This window comes from Artibeus jamaicensis, unplaced genomic scaffold (genome assembly GCF_021234435.1).
Source record: "Artibeus jamaicensis isolate MK-2021 breed Jamaican fruit bat unplaced genomic scaffold, CSHL_Jam_final contig_525, whole genome shotgun sequence".
Lineage (NCBI taxonomy): Eukaryota > Metazoa > Chordata > Mammalia > Chiroptera > Phyllostomidae > Artibeus > Artibeus jamaicensis.
The window spans coordinates 1,260,210-1,283,851 of NW_026521874.1; the positions used below are offsets into that span (position 1 = coordinate 1,260,210).

The 23,642-nt window shown below is 56.9% G+C and overlaps 1 protein-coding gene across 10 annotated transcripts in view; it reads right to left on the reverse strand.

Annotated features, from left to right (window-relative positions):
• GLT1D1 (glycosyltransferase 1 domain containing 1) overlaps positions 1 to 23,642 on the reverse strand; it is a 36,298-nt gene that overhangs the window by 3,791 nt on the left and 8,865 nt on the right. For 3 of the 10 annotated variants that reach the window (XM_053669747.1, XM_053669753.1, XM_053669750.1), the window contains 8 exons: positions 17,365 to 17,401; positions 15,778 to 15,834; positions 11,973 to 12,068; positions 11,398 to 11,447; positions 5,534 to 5,577; positions 3,990 to 4,110; positions 1,313 to 1,411; positions 129 to 610 (listed from right to left, as the gene is read on the reverse strand). In XM_053669747.1, the coding sequence (XP_053525722.1) occupies positions 368 to 610; positions 1,313 to 1,411; positions 3,990 to 4,110; positions 5,534 to 5,577; positions 11,398 to 11,447; positions 11,973 to 12,068; positions 15,778 to 15,834; positions 17,365 to 17,401 (747 nt within the window). In that variant the 3' untranslated portion in view covers positions 129 to 367. Of the gene's footprint in view, positions 1 to 128; positions 611 to 1,312; positions 1,412 to 3,989; positions 4,111 to 5,533; positions 5,578 to 11,397; positions 11,448 to 11,972; positions 12,069 to 15,777; positions 15,835 to 17,364; positions 17,402 to 23,642 lie in introns of those variants that run through there. The other 7 variants (XM_037161112.2, XM_053669749.1, XM_053669748.1 and 4 more) reach the window with 6 other exon arrangements.

Here is a 23,642-nt window from a genome sequence, read left to right on the forward strand (position 1 = left end):
TCACCACCACCATCACCATCATCACCACCACCACCACCATCACCACCACCATCGCCATCATCACCCTCATCACCACCATCACAACCACGGGGGAAACAAAGTCCTGTGGGATGCTGTGTTTGGCACGCTTTCCCAAACTGTGTTAAAAATGCAGCCCCGCCGTGCATGAAAAGCAAAGTGCTATGTTTTTTAAAAGCCGTGCTGTGCAGAACTAACATTCACGTTGGAATCAAAAGAAATCCATGAGGAGTGGTGGGTGGGCACCTCGGGACGGCGTCTGAGAGCTCCCAGGGGCCAGCCAGCCACCCGCGGAGGGGACCCGATCATGGCAGACAGGACAGTCACTTGCGGTAGAAGGAGTCACAGCTCACAAGGAGCTCTCTGAGGTCGGGCCGCCCACACGGCTTTGCCGGTGCTCAGCCGGCTGTGCCCACGAGGAAGCAGCTGCTCCTCCAACATTCACGGTTAGGCCGCGGGGCTTGGACGCTGAGCTCGGTGAGACGAGGAGGTGGTGTGTGTGGGGACAGGAGGACAGAGTCCCTGCAGGGGCTCTGAGAACTCGAACTTTCAGACATTTGCAGCAACTCTGAGTTTTAGGTGAGAAGGTCCCCTGTGCATCAGAACGTAACGGGCGCTTCATAAAGAGGGAGTGAGGAGAACCTCGTTCTCATCCTGACGACCCCAAGCGCGGGAGCCTGGCCTGCAGTGGACATTCCCAGAGAACTGGGCAGAGTGGGACGGGTGGGGGCTGCGGTGGGGGCAGGGACGGGGCGCATCAGTCCACGCCATGCCCGGCAGAGCCGCGGTCACAATTCACAACCCTTGTCCAGGGGAGGAAATAGCCCTACAGCCGAATGCCCTGCACCAGGCCCGCGGGGGCTCGGACTCAGGCTGGCCCCGTAGGGGGGCACCTCGGGCCCCAGGCGTCTTGTGGAGGGGAGCCCTCCCCTCAGTCCTGGGGGCCCTGGCACATGCACCCCAAGTGTCGCCAGCCACCTGCACCCAGTTCCCGAGGCCTCTACTTCACTCTCAAACCCGTGTCCGCACCCAGCCCTCAGTCTACGTGGTCCACGCGCTGGACACGTGACTGCAAGTCATGGGACAGACGCATCGCCCCCCCCCACCCTGCACCCCAGCGCGAGGTCTAGAATCACAGGGCTGCACGGGAGGACGGCCATCGTAAAATCGGAAACTGGGCCCCGGCCACAGGGCTGCCCTGACCGTGATGGGGTGCGGAACGCTGACAAAACGCACACGTCTCGGACTCGGAGGGAAATGCACGTGAAAACCACCCGCGCAGGGCACCCCCTACCTGAGGGTCGGAAAACAGCAGCCCCGTGGCTCCGTGCCGGACCACCGCGGCGTTCCCGGGGATGTTCCTGGCCAGCACCGGCACCTCCAGCTCCATTGCCTGCAGGGCGGGAAGAGGAGACGGTGCCCGTGGGAAGGGCCTGTCTGTGGGCGGTGCCTCCCAGGGCCCCGGCCCCGCCCGCAGAGCCACGCCCAGCGGAGACGCCCGTGTTCAGACTGCGCCTGGATTCTCAGGACCCACTCACTGTATCTGCAAGTTCTGGGAAAGGACACCCTGTCACGGATGGGCAGGGTTACAGCCGTGCCACCAGGCACTGCCCCTCTGCACGTCACGGGACACGGTGTGGGCTCACGCGTGTTGCCCACACCACCCCCGAGAGGCGGCACAGTGGGACTGAGTGTGAGCCTTTGGCTCGCGGGCGAGGACACGGCCGAAGGAGCGAGGTCACCGCAGCATGGCTTTCCGACCCCGAGGGCTGGGAGCAGCTGTCACCTAGCTCCACGCCCCCTGCGCCCCCCAACCCCCAGGAGCTCTTCAACCCATGACCGGGCTCACACTCCGTGTTTTTAGAAACCTTCCTGGAGTCTGCGGAGACGACACACCCGTCGTAGAGGGCACGGCGGCCTGGAGACCCACACGCCGCCCGGCCTCCAGCCAACACAGTCCCAGGACCCTGGGGAGGGGGCTCCGCCCCTGTCAGAAGGGATTTCAAGCCCTGGGGGGAACGATGAGACCCCTGACATCCGGCCGCCTCGACCAGAATGTCTCACAGAGAAACCCAGTTCACGTGCTGGCCGCCCTGACGGACAGAGCGCCCAGCCGGCCGACCCACGGACACGCTCCTGCAGGGCACTCGGCCCCGATGTCATCAGGGAGCCAGCGGCAGTGGGGGCACCATCCCAAATCCTGTCCTGCGCCCTAGAGAGCACTGGTCTCCTGCCGCCCCTCCCTGCAGCGTGAACTGGAGGAGCCCCTTCCCACCGTGGTGGCACACGAGGCCTTCACGTTTCCGGCACCCCCCCCCCCCCCGCTCACAGCCGCACGGCGGCCTTCAGAAGCCCTCCGTGAGTCTCCCCCGAGCCCGGACCTGGGGGCCGAGTGCAGCGCCGTCTCCCTACTGCTCTCTGCTCCGGCAGGCAGACTTCTCCCCCGGCGCCGCAGCGTGACCAGGGTGGGGGGGCTTGAGTGTGCGTGCATGTGTCGTGGAGTGGGAGGGGAGACCCCGGTGAGGGAGACCCAGATTAGAAAACACTCGTTTTGAAATCCTCTCCTCCTGGCCTGGCCCAGTTCAGCTCCGTGGGGAGTCCAACCCTGACCCAGCCGGGCAGCCGAGGGCCAGGCACCCAGCTCAGGGCTGATTTCTGCGGCTCACTGGTCGGAAGCAGGTGTTTGCACGGGATGTGTCCCTGCCTCACGAGGAGACAAACCGATTACTAGAGGCCGGAAGCCCCCGCCCTCCTGTCCGACAGGCGCCCCTGCTCCAAGGGTCGCCACACGGGTCCGAACCCACCCCGACGAAACGCACCCCCCAACCCCTCTGAAAGCAGACACGTTCCCGACCCTCCGCCCGACGCCCACACTCCACGGCGATCAGAACTGCCAGCGCGGTCAGAACTTCAACTGCCTTTGAAGCCGATGAGACTTGACAGCAATTTGTCTGCCGCGAATTGCTGTGAGTGCTGGTTATGAAACGCTTCCCAGATCCCACTCTCGCTTCTTAAGACCTGGGGGTGGGGCGGGGAAATGTCTGTTTGCGGAGGAAGGAGCAGCCAGCAGGCAGCGAGGGTCAGGGCCGCGGCCACGCACGCCGTTCCAGGTGACGCGCGTCTGAGCGCCGCAGGGAGGCTGGCTTCAAACCTCAGCACAGATGGAGGGGCTGACACGTGACTGAACTCATCACAGACCCACAGGACGCGCCACCAACGCCTCCCGGCCCTGGACTCCCAGGAGTGGGCCGTCCCCTCCAGGATCTAATTAACTGGCATGGAGCGGTTTCACCTGGATATTGGGGTGAAACACCCCACCGCCTGGAGCGTTCCAGAGAGACAAGGGATGGCCAGGCGGCTGAGTGGCCGGGTTAAGTGTCTCCGGGACAGCCAACCAAGTCCAGCCAGAGCCACCAGGAATCCAGCCAGAGGCTGTTTGCTGGGGCCGCTCCCTGTGGGACACTGGTCACCGGGCCACTGGGTCACCACCCCAGGGCTGTGCGGGGGCCTGTGTGCGTTCAGCCAAAGGAGACCCAGCGGCTTTCGGAGCTGATGACGCCTGAAGAGACTGGAGCCCTCCTCCCACCCCGCCCACACCTCCACCTCGCTGCACGCCCCTCCCCACCCCCAATCCTGGGGTCGTGAGCCACACTGAAAATGGGGAGAAGAAGCCAGGGAAAAGGAGGCTTCTGGTAAAAACACAGCCGTCCCACCCTCCCGCCATGGGAGAGTCCTGGACTGGCGTCATTGTGCGGCCGGCAGGGAACGGCCGTGTGAGGTGGAGCAATCGCTTGCAAGTCCCAAGTGGAACTCAGAATCGACTCCTGGGCTCCCAGAGAAAAGCTGTTCTGCTTCTCTCAAGCTTTGAGAGGCGCTGGGCTGTGCTGAGAAAGACACCACCTCCGACCACGAGGACAGAGGTGGCAGGCAGTTTCCACCGCGCCCCCTCGGGGCCTCGGGGAGACCATTACCTCCAGGATGGCAGCGGACATGCCCTCGGAGACGGAGCTGTTGACCAGAGCGACGCAGTGCCTCAGGGCCGCGTGGAGGTCGCCCTGCGGCATCTCCCGGGCCAGGCGCACCCCCGCGGAGCTGAAACAGATGATGACACGGGTGGGGGAAGCTTGAGCTGTGGGGTCTCACAGTGGGGTGGGAGGCGAGAGATGACGACTCCGGAGAAGCCCCCTCTATCACAGAGTCAGCATTACTGAGAGGGGGTTCAACACCCGGAGCAACTTTGGGGCGAGCGTCTCCCCCATGTCCGCCCCTGACGGGGAGGTGGGCAGCCTGCGGACACGTCAGTGCTGGGTGTGAACCCGTGTGAGCGACAGGGCGCAGGCTTCTCCGACCCTGGGAGTCAGGGATGGGTGCTCAGCCGTCCTCTCTGCAGGGTTTAGACAGGACTCCTCCCTAAGAGTTCAGCCCTCCTCGAGTATGTTTAAGACACTAACAGAGACAATAATAGGGAGATCGGCAGAGAGAAATAGGAATGAATGCTGGGATAAGAGAGTGCACGCAAAACCCACGCAGCCACCACCCCACGCCGCAGGGCTTTGTCCCTCAGGTCGGTTTTCTGGTTTTCATTTGGCAACCCTGACTCGACTCTGTCCCCTCCCCTCCGCTCTCGTGACCGTGACACTTACACTTTCACCTAATAGGCCCTGGTTTTATGTACAGGTATCTGTGAGCAAGGTAAAGACCCCCCAGTTGTATGTGGGGATAAAGTCAGTATTTCCCAGTCCCCTTTGCTGCTGGAGCGGCCAGGGAGGTGCAGCGGAATCCTGGTGGGGGGTCCAGAAGGAAATCGCCTTAAAGGGGGCTGACCCAAGTGGGAAATGGTCCTCTGACCTGCCCTTTCCTGCGTCTCCTCTTAAAATTGGGGATGTGATGAGATGGGTGGAGCTCTGCAGCCACTTTGCCACCTTGAGGATGGAAGCCACAGGTGAGGGCCAGCAGGACGGAGAGACAGGAGCCCAAGCCCCTGAGTCTTACCGGCTCTGGACCCACAGCATCAGATTTTTTTATGAAGCCAGTTGGTCCCAGGCATTTAAGCCGGTGTTGGTGAGTATCTGTTACAGGCGGACACCGGCCATTTATATCAGATGTTCCAACAAATGGTCCTCCCAAGAGGTGACGAGGGGTGCCATGTCCCTCCACTGCCCCAAACCCTAGACATTTGAGGTCTTTTTGGTGTTTGACAATGTCCTGTGGACATTAGTCATCAAAGTGCTTTTCTCGGCCACTCCCAGGAACCAGCGAGGCTGCCACCCTTCCACGTGCGCTGTCCCTGCCCCTCCAGATGCAGCTTGTGTTCTGGGGACACAGCCTCCTGGCTTGTGCTCGGAGGCAGCACTGCCTGGGGTCGCCCAGGGAAGCATTAGAGGAGGGGCCCCTCGTGAGGTGCAGGGGACAGAGCCGGGACACAGGCGTTGCTGCGTAATCACGGGACCAGGTTCACGCGCTGGCCACCAGGTCTCTTCTCCCATGAAAACACCTGCTTGCTGCTGCCGCTTACCTCTTCAGCTTGACCTTCACTTCCCTTGTAAACACTGGGTCCACCTGCCAAGAGACATGGACCCACATTAGGAAAAGCCTGAGGCTGCCTACGTCACAAGAGCATGGGCGCCATGACAAGAAGGCCACCCGGACAGTTTACAAAGAAAAACAAGTCAAATCGGAGAGCGTCCCCGAGTCCAGCCTCACAGGGAGGAGGAGAGGAGAATGGAGGAGGTGCGAACAGAGCAAACACACACATGTGCACACACACACTTTCTCTCTCTCCTGTGGGGCTGGAGGCTGCTGGCACAGCCGGATGCTGAGGCCGCCACCCCCAGCAGGGGACCTGGCCACTCCTCAGTGAAAGGCCAGCCTGGGTCATCAGTGCGTGGATTTTGCTGTAGGGCCTTTGAGACAGCAAGAGTTGGAACTGTTAGTAGGTCTGTGACAAAGGACACGAGAGAACTAAAAGTCATTTTCAATGGGGAGCTTCCCCAGAGACACAGAGTTGAAGCCAAGGGCGCGCCCGCCAGCTGAGGAACCGATAGACACAGGGCAGCCCCCCCTCCCCAGGGGAGTGTCACTCAGCCATGAAAAAGAGTGAAACTGCACACCTGTCGTGCCTCGGATGGACCTAAACACAACGCTGAGTGAGAGGCGCCGGACACAGAGGCCCCACGGGCTGTGATTCATGTCTAGGAGGCCTCCAGAACAGGCAAGTCCATGGAGACAGAAGGAGGATTTGTGGTTGCCGGGGGCACGGGGTGAGAGAAGGGCAAGCGACTGTTAAGAGCTGTGGGGTTTCTTTCGGGCTGATGAACGTGCTCCAGAGTCTGATGGGGTGACGGCTGCAAAGCTTCGTGAATGAACCAAACACCCACTGGGTTAGATGCTTCGAAAGGTGGTTTTTATGGCATACGAATTGTGTCTCAACTCTTTAAAAAGCTGAGTGCAACTTCACCATTACGACCTGCACTCCTTGGTATTTCATTGTCCCTCAGGGGGGACTGTTCCCTCAGTATTCACAGCTTCAGGAACAGGTCTCCAGGGACGACAGGCACCCTGCTGTGTCCCGTCCCATCCCTGGTGATTCATATGTTCGCTGAACTGATGCAGAAATTTAGCAGCAGGGTTTTCCAGCCGAGCTGCTATGCCAGTGTTTTCTCTCCATGTGGTTTTTAAGCAAACTCTCAGGCGGAGGCACAGAGGGTGGCAGAGACTAAGCGGGCCCCTGAGACGTCCCTGGGGTGAGCCCTGCCTGCCGCTCATGCTGACAGGTGGCCCTGGGCCCCGCTTTCCCCTTCTGCAAAATGAGAAACTGCACCCTGGGCTGGAGGAGGATCACATCAGCCCAAACCCTCCCACTGGGTGGGAGGAGCTACACTGGACACAGGGCTTCTGCAGGAGCCTCAAAGGAAGCCCGCTGGCTCTCGGACCCTGCTGCACAGGGTAAGAGTGGGGGCTGCCGTCTCCACGATGGATTCACAGGTCTCTGAGCTCCGCCTCAAGTGTGCCCATGCCTGGGGACACTGCCACGCTGCTCAATGCGCCCGAATGGAGGCACCCCCCACCCTCCCAACCACAGACCAAACCCCGGGACTGTGTGCTCACAGTGACCTCTCCTCGGGGATGTCCACTCACTGGGCGCCAGGAGGACCTCAGGACACTTTTTCAGGTGTGGCTGAGATCCCACAAGCCTGTTTAGGATGAGGCCGCTGCACATACTTCTCACTTCTGGCTCACCCGACTGCGGACTCCAACAAAGCCGCCGAGAGGCCAGCTTTGCCCTGCACTAGCCCCCCGGTGTTAACTAGCAAGGACACAGCTTTAAAAGAATGAACAAAACATTCTTAAATTCATGCAAGCGCAACACTGAGTTTGAAACGCCGCGTAAACACATTGGACTAGTTCGACGTCTCCCCTTCCTCCGGACGAGCCTGGAGTGAGGACCAATGCAATGTCTATTCTCATTCACGCTTTGCCTGGAGGTGTCAGAAATCACAAACGCAGTCCCCGTCAGTGCAGCCGATGTGACAATAGCCCTGACTGACGCTCATCACGCTCACGGAAATCATCCTGTTTTCCAGGAAACTCTGTGTGTGTGTGGGGGGGGGGCAAACCCTTCGGACCACTGGCATGACTGAGATGTACCCCCAAAACTGGGAACGCTGTTCCGTTACATCCTCAAGATCACTTTGAAGGCTAAACCACCAAATTTGGGTGCCTAAGAAAATGAAATGATTCCTGGGTAGAATTTTTGATGGTTTAATGTATTTTCAGAAATAGCACAGGAGAGAGGCAGCGCCGGAATCAGGTAATTAATTGCTTGCGGGAGGATTCAGAACTGCCGAGAATGGGCAGAATCCGCCGTCGGGCAAATAGTCGGGGAGTGCAGTTGTGTTTCTGTAAGAAACTGGCCTGTCTGAGGAGAACCTGAGGCCGGGCATTGTTCAGAAGGAGGTAACAGGCTTATTTACAACTGTTAGCAAAAGTCAGCCACTGGGACCTGATTACTGAGATGTTCTGACCTGCTTAGCTGCCTTGATTCTCTGCCCTTGTATTAAAAAAATGCACATACAAAGTAAAAAAGGAAGAGTTGCCAATGTGTGATTTCCACCCCCAGTTTTCCAGCGGAAATCATACACATGGGACCCCGTGGGGAATACATTGCCAGGGAGCAGTTGGCCCTGGGGGAGCTGCGGGGTGGCCCCTGCCCTCTTCCCCGTCTCTGCTGGTGCTGTTGGTGGGCTGGAGGCTGTGCCGGGGTCCCAGAAGGCCACGTGGAGGCTGCAGGGACAGTGCCGTTCCTGGTGTGTACCTAAGAAAGAAGGTTCCTACCAACAGGGGCTCCTGGCAGCTAACTGGGCTCAAATTAAAACAAAAACAGAATGTAGCAGCCATTTCTACACAGGGGCCTGTTGTGCAAACAGCACTTTGAGGAGAAGTCTGCCCTGAGTTGCCCCCCTGCACTGGGCTCCTGCCATGTGAACCGCCCTTATAAAGGAGCACCTGGAATCCTATTTCAGCCAATAGGACTGAGGCTTTCCTTGACCAATTAGAGTGGCTCCATTCTTACCAATCAGGACAGTGCCTTTTGAGCCAATCAAACTGTGAAGATTTGGAGCCATTTGCATGAGGATGGGCCAATCAGAGTCCGGGGATGGGGACTGTTGTCTATATAAGCCAGCTCCCCTGCTTGCACAGAGGATTGGAGACTCGCTTTCCTGGCTGAAGCCTAAATGCAGGGCGACTTGCTGGCATGGAGCAGAGATGGAGAGGCTGTGTCCAGGGCTGCCTTTCAGCCTTGTCACTTCGTAACCGGACTGTAATACCGTTGAGCTATTTCACAGTCATGCTGTGTCGCAACTGAGCCATTTGGCACTGAGGAGAGTTTTCTTCTTCACTGCACCCCAAAGTGGGGACCCCTGTTGGCACTGAATTGGCGCCAACAGCCATCTCGACACTGGTAAGACCTTTAAAGAAACTGAAGGCTGCGCACAGTTGATTGTTCATTCCTGTTGTTGTGAAGAGTCAATATTTAGCTGCTGCTCCCCATTGCCCAGCCCCTGCTGGGCCCGGCACACGTATCGCCCCGCTTCTTGTCTGCAGCCGGTTAAAATCATCTCCACCCCAGGCAAGGGGGCCCTGGAGCTCAGAGCGCTGCGGTGACTTAGCCGGGTTTGCCTGTGGGCAGGGGTACTGGGCAGAGCTCACAGGCTGGCAGCCCGACTCTGAGGCTGGACTCCTGCAGCTGCGCTCTGGGGCCACTCCGCTTTGCTCTCAGAAACTTCGTACAACAGCTCGTCAGAAGCCGCTGTGGACCACACACAGAGCACCTACCTGCTCCTCGGCCTACTCGCCCACTTGCCCACCTGTCTCCTAAGCGTACACCATTCTGCCCACCAGCAAGGCCACCCTCTGTCCCGACGACCCACTGGTCCCCCAAGGAACAGGCACATGCCCCCTGTCTGAGGAATGTGCCCCATCCAACCAGAAGTAACATCTCCTCCCTCCAGTCTTCTACCTCCTCCTACCACACCTGGGCCTGCCTTCTCATCATCCGTCCACCTCATCTCCTTCCAGCACCCAGGCCCCCCAAGGTCATGCCCAGGGCCTGCACATGGTCTGTACGTCACCTTTGCTAGATGAAGGCCCTCCCACTGGCCGTCCCCTGCCCACCAGTGATTATTTTTGTTCAAATTACCCTCAGCATCTGATGCACATTATACCCTAACACTGTATCACAAAAACTAAACCATCCACCGATAAGCCTTCTTTTAACTCTACGTTTGAATGTTCGAGTTCCTGTTTTACTTATGATCACTCTTGGATAGAAATCCCCCTGTTGCTAATTTTATTAGCATGCTTCTGCTCTGACAGTTATTTAGGTAAAAATAGTGTCGAGGAGAAGAAAAACCCAGTTCTACAGGACCACTGCAATCCTTAATTCTTTAACTAAAGGGAAAACAGCAACTTCCAAGAGAAAAGTAAAAACGGCATTAAATTTTTCTGGGTTTACCTTCCACATCAGTTCATTTCAAATCTCTTAGTGAAGCCAAGTGGAACGACAGACAAGAGCGGGAAGGCAGGAAGGGCAGATATTTTTATGCAATGGAAGCACATGTTATGAAATTTTAAAAAGCAGAGCCCCTGCGAACAGCCAGGAGAAGTCCCATCCCCCCTTCTAAAGCTTATTTATTTTCTAGCAAAACCAGATTGAGTCAACTCCAGGCTTAAGGAAAATAATCTGTGGTATGAGAAGTAATCAAGGAAACTCATTAAGCCGTCACGCCTGTACTACCTGTTGGGGCCACACTCCTTATCAAAGGCCACCGGAAAAGCCCACCCCCCAGGCCCCCGCAAGCAGGGGACACGTGCTTGCCGGTGCCGTTGAGCTGAGCGAGCCGGGAAGCCCTCGGAGAACACCGGAGCCGGCCTCAAACCCTCCTACGGCTGAAACGGACCCCAGAACATCCACGCGGCAGGCAAGGCCTTTATGTGCACCCGCAGGACGGTGCCCACGGGCCGGGCACGGGTGGGGGCCCTGCCGTGGGCTCACAACACTGGGGAGGCCGGGAGCACTTCCTTAGTCAGGCCACTTGACATACGGGGAGACCGAGGCAGGGAGCACAGACCTGCACCCAGCCGGCACGGAACCACTCTCCACGGGACGCACAGACGCCGTTGGTGCCCAAAGGCGCGCTCACCAACTTGGCAGCCGTGAGCGGTGCCGCGTGCGTGATTTTGGCGGCTTCGTAGGGGACCAGGGTCTGACTCCGTGAAGTGTTCTCACTGAGGGTCCCCACAGAAAAGCACAGACGTGTGGCATCTAAAAGAGTCAACGCTCTCTCGCACCACCCCCTGGAGAGCATCACCCTGGTGTACACGTGCACACACATGCATTCACACGGGTGGAAACCCTGCCCCTCCCCCATCCCCACGCCCCTCCTTCCTCAGGCAACCCCCAAGGTCAGGGATGAACACATCCCCCCAGGTGCGCGCCTCCTGCTGGCAGGGGCTTATCTGTACAGCTTGGGTGCGAGTCCCACAGAGGCTCCTGGTGCGGGGACACCGGCCCAGCATCTGTTTGCTGCACCCTTGCGGAGAGTGTCTGAGGCAATCAGACCACACCCAGGCCTCTGCCGCATGTGACTGTCACCCCGAGGACCTGCCTGTCACCCTCAGTGGCAATGCGCCCATCCTAAAGATGTACGTAAGCCTCCTCATCTAGAACTGTGGTCTGGTTTTCATCTTTAGAAAGGCAAACAGGCCTGTCTCGCTTCACAAGGACAAAGTAATTCGGTTAGAAAAGTAACGTGAACAGAGGTCAGACAGCAGGTCACAACCGGGACGTGGGAACGCTCGCGGCGGCAGCCAGCTCACCTCGGGGCCCACGATCACCAGGTAGACGTCGGGCTCTTGTCGGTGCCATTCTTGGGGAGAAGAGAAGGGAAAACACTTTAAAATGGCTAAAAGTCACAGCTGAAAACATACAGTGACCAGGACTTTCACTATAACATAAATGACTGCACACTTTGCTTTCCTTCACAGTAGCCCATTTAATTTGCACATACTTAGAATGTAAACATTTGACTTTTTTTTCACTATCAGGTTAGCAGTATTGTTCTAGGACAGTTTGCATTACCCAGATTTATTAGGCAGCGAGAGCTAACACGCCACCCAAACTGGGGGGCAAATGACACGTGTGGAGTGTTTTCAGATACAATTATTTCAGCCTTAGAGTAACCAGCTGTGTTTTATGCTTTCCTCGGAAGCCGAGGTCATAGGAAACTTACGACAAGCACTGTTATTTTTTCTGGTTTTTCCTAAGTAACAACCTAGGCGCAGTTCTGCCAAAATGCAAAGAGGAGAAGGTAAAGCCCCCAGCCCTGCTGAGAGCAATGCTAAGGCAGCCACCCCACTTGGGTCCCGCAAACAGAGAGGCCTCAGACACGTACCTGAGAAGGCATCCACCAAATACAGGGGGTCTTTGACTTGTCTGAGCCCGCATATCAGCAAGAACACGTGTGCGTCCCCAGCACGCGGGGAGATCTCTGCAACAGGACAGGCGCGGGCCCCTCAGTGGCCAGCACTCGGCCCCTCACCTGTCTTAATTCCGCTGTGTGCGCTGACTTTCCCTCCCGGCCAGTCCACCTGCACCCAGCCCAGCAGGCACTGGGGAGGCGAGGGGAGGACCTTCCCACCCGGCCTCACCCTCACTCCCTTGAAAGCCACGTGAAATTCCACGGCAGTTGTCTCACGCCCCCGTGTGTCGGGGTGGCTCGTTACATGGAAACAGAACGTGGATTCTGCAGAAATGGTTACTATCAGCCACGCGGCCTGACCTGAAACTTCGTCATCTGCACATTTACATAGGGGGCGAAACATCACGCACGTAAAATGTTCTCACTCATCTGGTCATTCCACCCCTCCGTTACTTAATGCAAACGATCTCACTTTTCTGTGCTTCTGCACGTTTGAATAAGGCTATAACCACTCTGAACGCAGCAGGATACGCTGACCTCACTGGGGCGCAGCAGCTGAGTTAGAACAAGGGTGCCTGGCCGGCTCCAGAGAACCTCCTGGCCCACATGTGTGGGAGTGAAGGCCCACACGTCCCCCTCAGGAAAGCCCCCAAATCACCGCGGTCTCTGAACTGACTGCGGACACGCTCACTGGGCTGTGTGGGGAGTTTTCAGCATCTCCCCGAGACCCCGACACGCATCTGAGAAACAGACTTTCGTGAGTCCCCGCCTGACCCAAAGTTGAGGCGCGGAGCGATGGGAACTCGTCACTCACACCTGCGTGTGTGAGCCGTCCTTCCCAGGTCACCACTGCCTGCAGAACGACGCTTTTATCTCCAAAAAGAAAAGCGTCATTTTCCTTGTCTGCCACTGAAGGCCTGACTATCTAGGGATTGACCGGCTCCTTCTGCACCCAACAATCCACAATAAGCCACGTTCTGTCCCCATTTTTCTATTCTGGCTGCTGTTCATTTCTTTCATGTTATTATAAAGACAAGAGTGGGAGACCTTCAGATGAGCGCTTTTGACTGAGTGAGTTTCAGCTGGCACGCTGCATTCTGGGACCAGTGCCAGCCCTGGAATTTTCTAGGGCCGTGACTTTCCTGGGAATAGCCAGAGGGAGACCAGCCCAACCGCCCGACTCAGGCGGAGGGGTCTCCATGCAGAACAACCAACGGCCTTTACAAAGAGAGAGGAAATCGGATAAACAATCAGAAAAGTGATAGAAGTGAAGTGAGAAGGAGAAGAACAGATGAGAGGGGCCGGGTCGAATTGAAAAGTCCTGTGGTTCCGGGTGGGACGCCCTGCCAGGACTCCATACTGTAAGGGCTCGGCCACCGGTGCTGAAAATCAAGAACCATGGGTGCCGAGTCGGAGCGGCAGCTGAGACTCAGGAGGGGACACGCAAAAAGGCTCAAAGACCGGAGACACCGCCCCCCCCCGCAAGGCCCGCTTCTCTGGAGGGTCCGTCCGAGTTACTGGGTTCCCGGTTGCCGAGGGCTGCTGGATCGCTAAGAGTGTGCATCAGAGTGTCACCATCTGCAGCTCAAACTGCTCACAAGTGGCAGCCGCTAGCTTCGGGGGCTCCCGGGGAAGCTGGAGGTGGGTGACGAGAGAGTTGGGTCCCCTTGTGGAGGCTGGAACATGACAGGCGGATAACCACACGAGTGAGTGTGTACACACCTGATCACAGAGTCCGGGGGCGCCGGTTACGCCACAACCTCTGACCCCAAAGCCAGCTGCTAGCCCAGCTGGCTACACGCACCGGTGCCCCCACCCCCGCCTGTGGACCTGGCAGCCGTCTCTGGCATTCAGCTGCACCCATCACAGTGACAGTGTGGCCGAATGGGCCCTCAGGAAACGTTCCCTAAGGAGAATTTCAAATCTCCTGGCTGTTCCCCGAGCCACTCGATAGTGAGACCCGTGAGACCTCATCCTCACTGACAAACCCATGTCCTGCGGCGTGCAGAAGATGGAATGACCGCGCCACGGCCCCTTGGAGCTGGGCCCACAGGCCCCGAAGGACACCCGGCCGTGTAGGCGGGCCGGGGCTCCGCTCCCCGGGCCCAGATGGAGGGGGGCACTCGGAAGTCACTTCTCACGAAACGCCGGGGCCTTGCTGTCTCTTCGGGGGGCCTGACGCTGACACTCGACATGCAGCACAGGCTTGGCCTGAAGTTTCTAGAGCGAAAGCAGGCTTCAGGGCCCCTCAAGTTTGCCGGCAGCAGGAACCTGACTTCGCACTTTTGGTCCCTTCTGGGTCCGAACTTGTCGGGCCCAGAACTGTTAGCCGTTCTGGGGCCTTGGCCAGGGTCCCGGGGGTGTCAGGCTTGCAGCCCAAGGAGCAGGCACCCCGGGGCCTCCCTGCGCACAACTCAGTGCCCGAGACTTACAGACATTGCCCAGGGCTGTTTTTTTAGTGTAAGCATCACGGCCATGCAGGGAAATACGAGGGCCAGACTCCCCAGTCCCTGGGCATCAGGGCGCAGGGCCCCCAGGCTCTCGGACGGATGGGTGGGTGGCGCTGCCGTCTGGGAGCGGTTCGGCGAGACCCTGACGCTCGGGTTGGGGGCCCAGCACCAGCCCTGCACCCACCGCTCCAGCCTGAGCACCTGCAGCCCCTCGGAGGACAATGGGCAGGTGAGCGGGAAGACCAAGCCCCGGCTCCTTCGGGGCTGCGTGTCAGGTCAGAAACGACCCAAGGGGCCAACAAAAGGGACGGGTCGGACCGGTTCGAGAAGTCAAAGCAACACAGCAAAGACACGCAGGGGCTCGGCACACTGGGAACGAGCAGCTAGACGCAGGAGACTGCGGAGTCGACGCCGGCGCGAAAGCCCAGCGAGCTCCTGCAGGCCAGCGGAGCCGATTAGAAACTCGATTCAGAAACGTTTCAGTCAAGTAAAAAAAAAAAAAACATGTGCGACACCATCCAGAAGAATAAAATCCCCCCAGTAAGGTCATACTACACATTAAATATATATAGCTATGACCATATATATAATTTTATATTTTACAAAATATAATTTTATCTATTGTAAAAATATAGTTATATGTAATAAACTTATAATTGCATATTATAAATGTTTTATAGTGATGTTTTATTTTTATCATTTATTGTTCCATTACTTTTTTAAAATATAGAATGATTTTGAAGACAAAAATATAATAGGTAAGAGCTATAATAAGGAATATAGCTAAAATCATATGCAAATCCATAAAAATCACTATGCACCTAAAGCGGTGGGGAGAGACCACCGGACACTCCCACAGGGGGTCCCCACTTGGTGCTGATCTCAGGTCTCAGGTCTCTGTGTGTTCGTCCATCTGACTCCTTTCCCACGTCTCTGCAAAGGCCCTTTACTCTGTGTGTGACTGACAGTTCCACGTGATGAGCCCGGGGGTGGGGGGCGGGTGGCACCTGGAAGCTCGAATGTGGCGTGGAGTGACAGACCCCTGCCCCGCCCCCGGGTGCTGCAAGCTAGGACAGGTGTCAGGAGGCTCGGTGTCCGGCTGCTCCCTCCTGGGGGGCGTCTCCCAGATCGGGGCAACCAGGCCGTCCCCCTGACCTTGCCTCACTCCACCTGGTGGCACCTTGTCCCTCATTCGACCTGCACCGGCCAACGACTGGGCAGCCTCTGTCCCCAAATCCTGAGATGCGGTGCGCCGCCCAGGTGAACTGAGTTGTGTCCGCACTCCGGCCAGAACCACCCCCCACCCCCGCCCCGGCGCCCTCTCTCACCTACACGCTGGAGAAAGGTGTCCCAGCGAAAGGCGGTGCTGGGCGAAGTCGCGATTCCTGGGCCGGAGGAAAGAAAAAAAGAAAGTTCAGGTGGCTGAGACATGACCAGTGGCTTGGTGTTGACATGCAATGGTGGCTCCACTCGGTCCTTCGGGGCCACTTCAGTCCTTAGGAACAGATCACGTCGGGAGCAGGGCACCTTGGACATTTCCTGAGGGGGAACGAGGGCCCCGGCCGGTCACAGGCTTCTGGGGTGTGAGTGCCACGGTGCCCCCAACCCTACAGCCTGCTGAGTGCGGGGGACCCCTGGTTTATCTGGCTGGAGACTGAGGTTCAAAGAACCTCAGTGGTGTTGGAAACTGGCGGGGACCGCTCAGTGCAGATTTGAGATCGTGGCTTCACGAGAGCAAGATCCAAAAGGGGCTGGTGAGTCTCCCTGGAAAACCAGGTCATTATGCAGGTGGCAGGCATGACTCGGTTCTAGCACCGAGGGTGCGTGGGACTCAGGCCTGAATGCACACTTTTGTCCTCTGAAGCCGGCTCTGCGGGCAATAAAACCCTGTCGGTATAACCCAGATGTCTGAGTTCAAGGCATAAGGAGTGAAACCCCTACTTCATGATGTCTGTCTGTCACAGACATCTGGCGTCTGCCTGTCTCTCAGACCCCAAGCTGGAACAATTCCTGTGTTTCTTCAACTGTCATCTACAGATAGTGCCAGTTTTTTATGACTAGAGCCGGTGGACACTGGTTGATAACTGTGCACTTGTGCTGTGTCCCTCTGCCTTCCCCAACACTAACAAAAGCCTGTGGGAGAAGGGCTCGGGGCACCCCCACTGGAGGGAGTAGCTTCCCCTTTTCCTGCAGGCACAGGCTTACGGCCTGGATGACTCTTTATTTCTATCTACACCACCCCCGTGGGAACTTTGCGGGCTGATGTCCCCCTCAGAACACGTGTGAGTGGGCAGGGGCTCTGTTCAAACCCCTGTGGAGCTGCGGCGTCCCCGCTGACCAGCGCGTTCCTCGCGGTGGCTCAGGCCCCGGCAGAGGAGAGGGGGCGCCACCCCCTCCTGCCCCCACCCTCATGAGCCCCTCATGGGAGGTCTCTGAGGAGCAGTCCCTTTGATGAGGGGCCAGCGGCTCTGATGCTAATGTCACCAAAGCCACCGGGGCCCAGCCATCATGAAGGGCCGCTGAGCTGGGTGTAAGAGGAACTTGAACTCCTGACCTTGGCCTCAGGCTGGAATCAGTTCCGGGTTCTTCTCGGGAACGTCCCTTCCCCCCACTGCTGCCAGGCACCTCGGGGGGTTTGCTGTCCCACACAGGTACCCCCAGGGGCCCAGGAAAGGACGCAGGGGGGTGTGGTACTTCCACTGGTCAAAAGGTTAAGCGAGCTGCATTTTAAACTATCATTTCACCGTTTTCTCCTATTTATCTTATATGTTAGTGTTGGGAAGTAATGGAAGTGGGTTCATGCACCGTTTCTTAGGGAAATCTCCGACATCGTGTCCATCCATCCACACACATTTCCGCTCGTGTCTCCAAAACAGAAGGGCCAAGTTTTTCCATACATATTTACAAATTCTCACCTTGAGTCTGGACGTAGATCTTATCCTTAGCGTGCGGCTGTTGGAAAGAGGGAAGGAAGAAAAAGCAAGTCAAGCCCATAGTCTGTTACTGTGGCTTTTCACATTACAACGAATGAAAGCCCCAACACGGTTTTCGGTTTTCCAAGAAAGCGTCACAAAGCAGGAACTACACAGCTGGTTTGTGAGAGCGAAGGCCGCCTCCGCGCTCAGGGGCCGTTGGTGCGTCGGAAACACAGCATCTGGACGGTGAGAAGCACCGGGAACCAGGCCCCTGAGACCAGGCCTGACACCTCGGTTCGTCTCCCCGTCGGGTTAGCAGTGGTGTTACTGAAGCTCCCACCAGGACAGGCCTGTGACGGAGCCCACCTGGGGTGTGTGCTGATGTGGAGGGCAGGCATTTGGGGAGCTGTGGTTTGGGGGTGCACATCTGTGAGTGGGGAGAATACACCCCACCCCCCGCTTTGTAGAAGGAAGAGGGGCATGAGGAGGGAGAGGAGGGGAGGGACCGAGAAGGGAGAAGGAGGAGGGGGAGGGAGGGAGGGAGCACAGTGTGTTGCAGCCACCAGGGTATGACTTGTCCCGGCGTGCGAGCAGACTCTCTGGGGGACCCTGGAGGGACGCCTGAGCGCCTCAGTGACGTCAGGAAGGGCAGCCCCTGCAGGACCGACCTAGACATTCGTACCCAGAAAGGGAGTCACTGTTCCTGTGGCCGCTCTCCTGTGGCCCTCACAGAGCTACTGGGAGGGAAGGAATCCGTGTCTTGCGCTCATTCCGGCACCATTAGCGTAAATGGTTTTAAAGTCAGGAGTAGCCCCAACAGTGGGGGAGGTTGTCACAGGGGGTCGAGAGCAAAAATCCGCTCCCCCAAAGGGTCCTGTTGGTGAGACAAACCCTGCGAGGGTCACCTGTGCGTCGTACGTCTGAGACATCTGGTGGGTGCACGAGAGGACGAAACTAGCCCTTGAAAGCCGATCACAGAAGTCGCGACTCTGGTCCCTGCACCCCAATGTGAGAGCAGAGGACAAGGCCGGCCTGTGACCTGAGTGGAGTCGGGGGACCGCGCTCGGTCTGCTGATCCCTTCCACCTCCACCCTCCCGTCAGGTCTGCGTTTGGGAGAGAAGCCAAGGGCGTGTCCCGCCGTGTGGGGGACGTGGGGGTCCCGCCCTCTGCCTGGTGGGTGGAAAGGCGCCGCCCGCGAGAAGCCCCTGAGACCCCTCCGAAAGCCTGGCCTGTCGTCCGCGAGGCGCCTCACAGCGGGGAGGGGGCGCCTTTCAAAATGCCCATGGACCAGAAAACGTTAAAAAAAAAGCTCTGAAAATCTCTTCCTTTATTTTTTAAAAATGTGAACTTTACTGAGAAACTGCTTAAGAGCAACCACTTGACATTGGACGTTGAAGTCCAGAGCGCCCTGCATTCTTCTCGGCTCGAACATCCCTGGAAAGATGAAGAAGGAAGGGGGAGGCGAGGGAACCTCTTCTGGGACCCGCGTGGCGTCTGGGACTGTCTCGCAGGCGTCTGCCGGGGGGCGCGGAGCCCTGACCTGAGTCACTGCTTGCGGGGCGTCCCGACCGGGAGGTTCACGCAGGAGTTTGACACGAACGGGCTCGACCTAAGTCTCCATAACTTTCTTTCACACCAACAAACCTTCCTTCACCTGGAATCTTCACTCTGTGAGCGGCAGGGGATGGGCCCTGCTGGCACCTCGGGGTTTCAGCGCCACTCTCCACAAATCTCTGAGCACGGTTCCCCTGAAACGTGTGGAGCACCCGGAAAAAATAAGTATTACGTCCTCTACAGACTTTTAAAACATCGACACACTTGAAGATCCTATCGGAGCAAATCCGGAAAACAGCACCGTGGTGTACAAACGAACGCCACCCGGGCTATTTTTAATCATCGTACCAGAAGAAATCTGGTGAACGCCAACTGGCCTGTGATTCTGAGAAAGCCCTTTCTCTGTTAAAAAAGTTCCAAATACGAATTAGCTTTCTTCGCTCGCTTCACTTGCCTCGAAATAGCGCGAAGAGTTAAAGTCCTAGTGAGAAACCAGCCAGGCAAGACTGGCGTGTGGAGGCGTGAAGTCCAGGAGAGGGCGCTGCGCTCAAGCGTGTGCGTGTCTGTGCCCGTGTGTGCCTGCTGGTGTGTCGGGGGCAGGAGTCTCCATTCTCAGCGTCTGTGAGAAGCATCGCTCGGTCTGCCCTGGCCCGAGGGAGCCCAGGTCCCTTGGGACTGACCCCTGCAGCCCCGGGGCCTGGGACCCGGGATGCACCCAATGCCATTTCCCCACGGGCGAGTGGCCAGCCGGCAACAACACAGCGGGGTCCCCTTCTCCGATTAACCTCTCCTTCCAAAATCAAACTTCTTGCGGGTGGAAGCCACAACAAATGTTATTCTTGAAATCTATGCCCAATTTCATCCTTTACACGTGGGAAAAAACGTTCACTTTTTCTTTGAAATTGCAAGTGTGGATGATGCTGGAAGGACTTTCAGAAGCGCCCGAATCCCTGAAAGGGGGCCCCGGCCCCGGAGGGCGAAGCTCTGGAAACACGCACCTGCCAAAAAAAAAGTGACCAGAGGCTGGGCGCTGCCCAGGCCACACGGGTCTCCTCTCGTCTCCTCCTCCTCTTTCTGTAGAAAGCTGTTTTCAAGCAAGGAAAGAAAACAATGATCTTTTAGGCCTTGTCCCTGGACTCCAACCCCTGAACCAGACGGAGGAAGATTTTTCCAGAAAAGAAGGTGCCCAAGAATAACACGAGGAGGAACCAGAAAACCAGACCGGGGCCCGGTTCCCTGCCGTCGGCCGTGCAGGGGTCCGGAGGACGGAGACTGAAGCCGCCACGACCCTGGCAAAGCCCCGGGTGGGAGGGAAGGGCTGACCCGGTCCAGTGGCTCGGGAAATAGGAATACCAACCGGCCAGTTCCAAGAAAAGTTTTAAAAAAAAGGAACAAAAAACAGTGAAATCTGTGGCGTCAACAGCTCAGAATCATTGTCGGTTTTGCTCAAAGCTTCCCGGCCCGACTGCCTCTACAGCTCGGTGACTCGGAAGGGACGCTGTGGCTGGTGCCCAGTGTGGGAGCCCTGCGGCACGGGCGCCGATGAGTTTTCCACCCCTTGGGTTATTTTAAAACTTTTCCATCCCCAGGGATCTCACCTGGGGAGAAGCACTGCAAAGAACATTTGCAGCTGCACGAAGATGCCTCTGAGGAAAAGCCAATCCTGATAGAAGTTATTAGAAATGATTAGCTTCGAGGGCTCCGAGCCGGCCCTGGACTTCCCCTCTCGGGTACTCGTGGCAGGGAGGGGCCGGCTGCACACCCGAGGGTTTGAAGATGAAGTGAGGAGACAAACGCTTCTAAGGCTCCATCCACCGGGGTGGAAAATGTAGCGAGAGGTATGGTCCTGCCCACGTGGTTTTCGGACACAATCAGATACAAAGTGACAGACCTCCCAGGAAAAAGTTGTTACGTGGTTCGCAGGAGAGGACGGCGGTGCTGGACACTCCGCACTGATCGGGCGGGCAGCTTGGCCCCGTTAGGCCGGCGTTGGCCCCTGGCTTCAGCACCTGAGCTCACCTGTGCCCCAGGCCACGCAGGTGACAGCCCGGGAAACCTGTCTTGCTCTCCGACACCTTCCAACGGCTGTGACAAAGTGATTTTTCTTGAACAAGTGCCCAGGCAAGGGAGGTAAATCAGGCCCCAGAAGGCGGTGACTCAAAGTTTCCAAATTTAAGAAAAGATCGCCGAAACATAACCCCACCTGGGTGCTCGGTTCAGGGCTAATGCAGTCAGGGGACGGATGAGTCATTTGGGTCATCAGGCAGTATTTACTCCAGCTCAAGATTGTCCGAGGATAGTTTATCGGCAGATATTTGCAATATTAGGGCAAGTCCTCTCATCGGTACTTATGGGGACAAGGGTGAGAACGGTCCAGTTACACCTTCACAGACCTGTGGGGTTTGGGGCCCGATGTAGACCATTTAAACTGCTTCTGCCCAGTGAAGCGCCTTTATACACAACTGATTTGTTTCTTCAACTTTTTGCTGAAATATTTAACTAGTTTCATTTTCTGGTGAATGCCTGATGACGTCAGAGAGAGCATCACAACTTTGGACCAGACCCACAAGGGCCCAGATCTGCACACGGCTCTCGTAGGAAATCTGAATTCTACGCAGACCACATCTGCGTCCCCACAAAGCCCGTGTCACGGTGAGGCAGGGACCGTGAGTCCAGTCCCCACAAGTGACAAGCAGGGGTTGTGCCCTCACAAACCGGAGGGACGCTGCCCGCCCTCGGCTGGACTTGCGCAGTGAGCGCTCACTGCATGGTGAACACACCCCACGGGGGAGGTGTGCTGTCCTGTCGAGTGACGTGTGACAGAAGCGTCACTTCCAACGTCACGACCGGAGCCCCGCAGAGATGTTTTCGATGAAAGAGATAAAATAAGGCTGTCTTCCCTGAAACCCAATCAAACTAAGTTTTGTGGGATCAGCCGGAGATAGGAGCGCAGCCTCCAAAATCGCGTCTTCGAAGCTCTCCCAGAGGGCTGACCTCCCCCACCCTGGCGCATCCCTGCCGTTGTGGCTGAGCCTTCTCGGAACCCGGCACCCCCCCCACTCGAGTGCAGGTTTGGCCCCCACAAAGCAGCCGCCGGCCTCGTGGGGCCTCTGAGCAGCTGACGGGGAGCTGGTCCGATCAGAGCAAGACCCTGAGGGTCAAGGGTGCGCTGGGTTTCCAGGACTTAGGGCCAGTCATTGGTCTGTGGCCTTCGTGTCTTAATGGTAAGATTTTGGATCTCGTGGGTGAGAGTAAAGAACCTGGCCTTGGCCAGGGAGGGGTCTGGCAAACAACCCTTGGCTCCTGGGAACAATTCAATGTGATTTCCAAGAGGTGTGTCTTTGTTTAGGGTGGGGCTGGCCACAGCCAGAAAGCCCACCTGTGATGCCAGGTGGGGACTTCAGGTCCAGGAGGTGGGCAGTGAATTAGCCAATCAATCAAGCGTACGTAATGAAGCTCCAATAAGGATTTCGGGCGGCAGTCTCGGGGGAGCCTCCCGGGTCGGCAACATTCCGGGCTTGTTGTACCAGATCGGTGATCAGAGGGTAGGATGCCTCTGTGTCCGTCGGCCCCAGGTGCCCCTTCTCCGGGCTCGGTGCACTCGGCACCCTTTCCCGGGAAGCAGCCAGTGAGTCTCCGGTTCTGTGAGCCCTTCCAGCCAGTCTTCAAACTTGGGGGCTTCTGGGAACCGCCTGAACTTGCAGTTGGTGTCAAAGTGCGGGCGGTCTTGGAGACGGAACCCTTAAACTTGGCAGTGAAACACAGTGTGCTGTTGAAACTGGTTTTACTTGTTGCCACTCACTTTTTAAAATGTGGCTACTGGCCCTGGCTGGTGTAGCTCAGTGGATTGAGCGCGGGCCTGAGAACCGAAAAACCGCGGTTTGATTCCCAGTCAGGGCACATGCCTGGGTTGCAGGCCAGTTCCCAGCTGGGGACGCATGAGAGGCAACCACACATTGATATTTCTCTTCCTTTCTCCTTCCCTTCCCCTCTGAAAAGATAAATAAATAAAATCTTTAAAAATGCAGCTACTGGAACATTTACAGGCACATCGCGGCTCACTTTCGCGGGCTGCATTTTATTTCTCCCAGCTGCACGGACCCAGAGAGCGAGCCCGAGCAGATGAGTGTTCCCACTTCAGTGAAGTTCGAGAAAACACCAGCTTTAGACCAGAACGCTCAGAGCTACATCTCTCCACACCAGCCCTGCATCTTATATAATCCGCCTTTTGAAATCACAAAAGCAATAAGCAGCCGACGCCACAGATCATTCTCATCTGAGGTTATCGGAACTGGATTCCGGGTTGATAATAACGAGGCCGGACCAGCCCACACGCAGCCTGAACCGCCCCGCTCTCCAAAACAGAGAACGCGAAATTGAAAACAGAAGCCGGTGGCTCAACAATGAAGGGCAGAACTTAATTACCCAGAAGCGGTGCTGCTGTTCGGAAAACACAAATAAAATCAGTGTCTCTACAGAAAAAAAAAAAACCCATCTGAAATACCTACCTAAATACGGCTGAATAATAAACCTATATATTATTTATGCATCGTTTTTATTGGCAAAAACTAATTGAATGAAGATACTGAGTTGAACTTTATTAAAAATCACCTGCTCCCCCCAAAAATTGTATTAAAACGCAGGCCCATGTTGGAATTTGATAAGTAACTCCCACCACTTTGAACTACGTAAGGAATCCATCCTGCGGCTCATCAGGTTGTTA